Source organism: Rhagoletis pomonella, unplaced genomic scaffold (assembly GCF_013731165.1).
Source record: "Rhagoletis pomonella isolate Grant_MI unplaced genomic scaffold, Rhpom_1.0 Rhpom_scaffold_04399, whole genome shotgun sequence".
NCBI lineage: Eukaryota > Metazoa > Arthropoda > Insecta > Diptera > Tephritidae > Rhagoletis > Rhagoletis pomonella.
In genome coordinates this window covers 10383-16270 of record NW_023462949.1, presented here as the reverse complement: position 1 = coordinate 16270, position 5888 = coordinate 10383, and the positions used below count along the sequence as shown (strand labels likewise).

Below are 5888 nucleotides of genomic sequence, written 5' to 3'. Positions count from 1 at the left end.
TGCTAAAAATTCTATTGATAGTGCTATGTGGTTTATGTGCAAATGTTATGTTTTTGTTTTGGATGCTTTTTTGTATTGTTTACTGTCCTTTAATCCTTGTATATATGTGACGCCTGTGAACCTTTCGTTCTTTGTAGTTTCGGGTTGAGTATTAAAATGCACTGCTTTTGACTTGTTTTTCGCTGTTGCTATCAGCCTCTCAATAGCTTTGTGTGGATACCCGTTCTTATGCAATATATTTCTAATTTTCCTGCTGTTGTCTTTTCTGAATTGCACAGCTCTATCCACAAAGGTAGCAGTAGATATTTGTCTACCACAAGGGTCGGTGTTAGCTCCAATTCTCTTTAATATTTATATCAACGACATAAACTCGGTATTGAAGTATTGTAAGGTAAAATTGTTCGCCGGCGATACCCTCTTAACCCTCAGTGACTGTAATCTACCCAATGCAATGATTAAAATGCAAGAAGACCTTCATTGTTTGTATAAATGGTTGTGCGTAAACAGACTGCAATTAAATGTGAACAAGACCATAAACTTTGTCTTGTTCACATTTAATTGCAGTCTGTTTACGCACAACCATTTATTCAAACAATGAAGGTCTTCTTGCATTTTAATAGAGCAGTTAATTGCATTTTAATAGAGCAGTTAGCTAGAGCAGTTAACGTTAGCTCCGATAATTACAGTTTAAAAATTAAAGATGAAGTAATTGAGAAAGTGAGAATCATTAAATATCTAGGTATATATATCGATGATAAGTTAAAATTTGAGGAACATATTGACTATACAGTAGCAAAAATTGGTAAAAAAATTTGGTCTCATGAAAAGATTATGTAAGTACTTAGGAAGGAGGTATAAGACTCTGGTCTACAGATCTATAGGTGAACCACATTTCATATACTGTACAACAATCTTTTTTATAGCAAGCGACACACAAATAGAAAAGCTTCAAAAAATGCAAAATAGGGCTATGCGATTTATCTTGAACAAGCGGTAAAACACACCCATACAGGAAATGATCGCAGAATTAAACTGGCTGAGCGTGAAACAGCAAATTTTCTATCACGCTATGAAATTCGTGTTTAACATAAAACAAGGTAGACTTCCAGATTATCTGAGTGATATTCTACGATATAATAGTGAAACCCATTCGTATTTACTTAGGGGGAATAATAGCTTCAGGCTGCCGCTGTATGAAAACGGAAATAGATAAGAAGAACATCTTTTATAAGGGATTAAAATGTTACAATGAACTTCCGGCTCAAATAAAAAATTGTGAAAACGTTGGTACCTTCAAGAGGCTGCTACTTGATCACTGTAGAACATTGGCTATCAGATAGAAAGGTCCGGCATGGAAACTAGTCCTTTCCATCCGTACTAGCTGGATGACTCTGGATCTAGTCCATTCAGATCACCCATAATGTATGAAATAAGAAGATCGGCATGGAAACTAGTCCTTTCCGTCCGATCAAATAGCGCGACTCTGGATTTCGTCCATTCAGATCGCCTGCCGGTAGGGAAGTTTATAAGAGGCGGCTTGGAAACTAGTCCTTTCCAACCGCTCAGTTGTGGTGGCTCTGGAAATTACACACTTAGGCCGCATATCGTACGTGATATATTTACGGTACTGCTTGGTATCATGTTCATTCCAACAGCATCGAGAATATGCTATCTTAGTTAAATATACATAAACAATTATATAGCTTAGAAGGAAAAGTGTAACAAGTTAACTTATTTTAAGCATTAATTTTAAGTTTAATAATAATAATAAAATAGATTGGCGCTTACACATATGTTAGTGTTTGGCCGAGCTTCTCCTCCGATTTGTGGCGTGCGCCTTGATGTTGTCACACAAAGCGGAGGGACCTACAGTTTTACGCCGACTCCGAACGGCGATTGTATTTTTATGAGAAGCTGTTTTTCATGGCAGAAATGCACTCGGAGGTTTGCCATTGCCTGTCGAGGGACGACCGCTGTTAAGAAAAAACCTTTTTTCTATATTTTTTTGCGATGTTGCTTTGACCAGGGTTTGAACCCAGGTGCTGATGAGTGAAAGCGCGCACTGCTTACCACTACACCACAGCCGCCGACAATTTAATTTTAACTTTACCTTTATTATATATTGCAATACATAATTCAAATGTATATACGTGAATGTATATAGGTCAAATGACTGTAATAAATAAATAAATAAATAAATTCCTGGTCACATAAGGCGTATATTTTTCTTTTGCGTCCACGGATGGTTGCAATGATAATTGATTATTCAGGAGGTTGCCACAGATTGCTTTTTAATGTCCAAGTAATGGGAATTATTGCATATGATGCTATTGCATGCACCCCACCCATGGTGGAATTATGCACCAAAAAAAATATTGCCATGTAAAATTAACATTTTGCAATGTTGTTTGTAATCTAAACGAAAAATTGATACTTTCACATTTAAAATTGCTAGATTCTCGTTATTTTTGTCATTTTTAAGAGAAAATTTTCAAAATGATATTGCAATGTACTACGTTGCAATAGGTTCGTTCGCGTAGCTGTTAATTGTTGCTGGTTGGCATTTACGCAAATCACAAAATTGAATTTGATGGTTTGGAAGATAAAAATTACAAAATTGGACTAATTAAACTTGTAAGAAATAAGTAGTTATTTGTTTAATCAATAAACTGTGTCAGTATAATACTTTGCGATGACTTTTCGTACGTTTTAAATTTAACACTTTTGTATGTAAACAAAAATTATATCAGATGTTCGTCTAACTTGCAAGTTTCTGCAAATTTTCTGTTCGCGTACTATTTTGGATATTTCTCTCTTGTGAGAGAACAGATGAGATTTCGCCGGAATTTGGCAGTTGGTTGGTTTCTGCTGGAGATTTTAAACGAACGCACTTAATATCAAATTTTAATGTCAAAATTACATTATAGCTTCGGAAGCCGAATTTTACATTAAATTGTAGATGTAGTATGACATGCTGTCGCACTAATAATAAAAATGTAAGTATTACAACGTGCAATGTACTTTCTTCGTCGTTTAGTATGACTCAATAATACGAACGTATGATCGCGTCAATTGTTGTTGATGGATGAACCGCCCCGAACGGGGCTTAGTAGCCGCTACAACAACAACAACAACATCGCGTCAATTCGTGTCGGCATGAGTTTGGTGTATGCACGCGTTTTGGTGATAAATTTTTATAGTATTTAATGTAAGAAATAATAAGCATAGCTTATTAAGTAATAATAATAAGTAATAGCTAAGATAATAAAAATGGAAAAAAATGTAGTTCCCATTTTGTTGAATTCCGAAGACGTCACTATTTTCGCCCGGGTAGAAGATATCGACCATCAAATTGACGCCGCACAGAATTTAAAGGCTATTGAATCTTACGACGATAGCGAGCAAACAGAAGATTCTCAATTAAAGAAATAATTCAATATAGAATGCACTTTGGAAGCATTTTCATGTAAGTAATATGAATTGAATTAATTTATAAACTTAAGTAATTAATACATTCAATTGTATGTTACCAGGCTGGTCTGATCTAAGTATTTTGTGCAAATAAAACTACGTTATTTCACTTTCTGGCCCAACGTTTCGCTAAAACATTTTTAGCTTCTTCAGGGGCAATTCCGTTTAATTAAATCTGTCACGAACCATAAATTACAAAAACACATTATAACCAAAGATAATAAATGGAAAGGTAAAAACATGTACATATATGGAATTAACATGACAAGAAAAACTACAGATTGAGCTTGAGGACAAACAATTTGACTCACACTATTTTAACATTAATACATACGAATTATTGAACACTAAATACTAATAATCTATACCATCTTTTGTGGTAGCTTTGTCAATACTAAAAGTTAGTTTATAATCATAAACATGAAATGTATGCGGCCGCAATGTTGTCTGTATCTTCCTTTCTGTTCATGGTCTTTTCTCTCCTTTGCATTATTCTGAGGCTCTCCAATGTATATCGGGTTGACTCTCTTTTTTCTTTGTCAATAACTTTTGCATTTGCGAAATCAGCTGTGTGTCCACTTGTTGTTATATGTTGTGCTAATGCTGTACTGCTTTTTTGTTTTCTGATGTCAGCTTCATGTTCGCCTAATCGAACACCTAAAGCCCGCTTAGTTGTCCCAATATACACTTTCCCGCATTCTTCATTTTCCTTTCCTTTGCATTTAATTTCATACACTACATCGCTTTGTTGGTGGACATCTACTGGGCACTTTGTTTTTGTGTATATTGTCGAAAGGGTGTAATTGGATTTGTAGGCAAGTGCTGTATTTTGTGGTTTGGTTATGCTGTGATCAAAGTTGTCGGTTAGGTTGGGAATATACGTTACACTGTAAAATTTCTTGGTGGTTTTTGTTGTGTCTATGTTCGGTGTTGTATTTGGATGAATGTTATTTTTCATAATTTGTTGATTTATTAGTTCTCGTATTAATTTAGCAGGATAATTATTACATATTAAGATTTTGTTTATTTTCTCTATGTTAGCGTCATGGAATCTTGTGTGGCTTATCGTCAATATTTTGTGGATGAGGTTTTTTGCTGTGTTAATCTTATATTTAGTTGGTTGCGATGAATAATAATTTATTAAGCGTCCAGAAGAAGTTGGCTTAGAGTACCAGTCAAGTAAAAGATGTTGGTTTTCCCTATGAATGCAAACGTCAAGGAAGGGGATTTTTGAATTTTTCTCTGTTTCCATCGTAAATTGAAGTTTGTTGTGATACTTGTTTAGAGTCCCTAGAATAATATTCGCGTCATTACGTTTAACTATAGCGAAGATGTCGTCCACATATTTGGTAATAAATTTGATGTCAATATTGAATTTTTCCTTGAGCTCCGAGATGGCATTGTCCAGTAGGTTGTCCATAATTATGTCGGCTATTGTTGGGGAAATAGGATTACCCATAGGCATTCCAAACGTTTGCGAATATAATTTTTTGTTGAACATGAAATAGTTATTGTCATTTAGGCAAAAACTTAACATTTCTTGGAACTTATTTTTCGGAATATTGGTTTTATGTTGAATTTGGTCCCATTTATTCATTACGATTTTTGAGGCTAACATTGTTGGTAAATTTGTGAACAAGGAGACGACATCGAACGACACTAATACATCTTCATCACACACACATATATTGGCTAGCTTATCTTTTAGGTTGAATGCATTATTCACGTTGTATTTTTCCGAAATTAACACTTTCAAAATATCTCCGATGTATTTTGACATTTTATAACAGGGGACCATAAAAGAGGAAACAATAGGACGAAGAGGAACATCTAGCTTATGAATTTTTGGCAATCCATAAAGTCTTGGCGCTGTGGCTGCCGTGCATGTGAGTTGTTGTTTTTTCTCTAAAGTTGATGTGTTTGCCTTTGTAAAGTTCGTCCACTATTTTGTTGTTTTTTCTTTGGAGAGTGGGGGTCGCTTCTTTATGGTTTGTACTTGTTTTTGTCTTCTATTAATTTATTCATTTTCTCCAGGTACTCTGTTTTATACATAGCTACTGTTTTGTTTCCTTTGTCGGCATCAGTAATAACAACATTGTTTTTGTGTAGCTTGACGAACGCCTTTGCTTTGTAAAAAGCTGCTAAAATAAATTTCTCCGCTGAGTTATGCTTAATATTGCGTTTGAACAGTAGGATTCTGCTGCTCACTTTATTTCTGGCTATTTATTTTTCTTTTTCATTCTCTAGTGATTGGATTAGTTGTTCCATTTCCGCTATTGTATGTATTGGTGAGAAATTCGATTTAGTTGTTGGTAAGGTGAATTTTCTACCAAGTGAGAGTATCCACTTTACTTCTTCGGGAAATTCGATTGTTGTGTTGTTAACGAACCAGTTATTGTCTGTTTTGATTCCTAATT

General features: G+C 34.7%; 1 protein-coding gene across 1 annotated transcript; it reads right to left on the bottom strand.

Annotated features, from left to right (window-relative positions):
• Nucleotides 1-3526: 3526 nt before the first annotated feature.
• Nucleotides 3527-5356, bottom strand: LOC118754688. The gene is made up of 2 exons (XM_036489575.1): nt 3785-5356; nt 3527-3646 (listed from the first exon to the last, which is right to left on the bottom strand). Exon 1 carries the CDS (start codon nt 5267-5269, stop codon nt 3884-3886), a length of 1386 nt encoding a protein of 461 aa, XP_036345468.1. The 5' UTR covers nt 5270-5356; the 3' UTR covers nt 3527-3646; nt 3785-3883.
• Between the last annotated feature and the right edge of the window lie 532 nt (nt 5357-5888).

Bases quoted from the DNA above. Each gene is read 5' to 3' on its own strand.
- LOC118754688 (XM_036489575.1), bottom strand. From the start codon at position 5,269: ATGGTCCCCTGTTATAAAATGTCAAAATACATCGGAGATATTTTGAAA.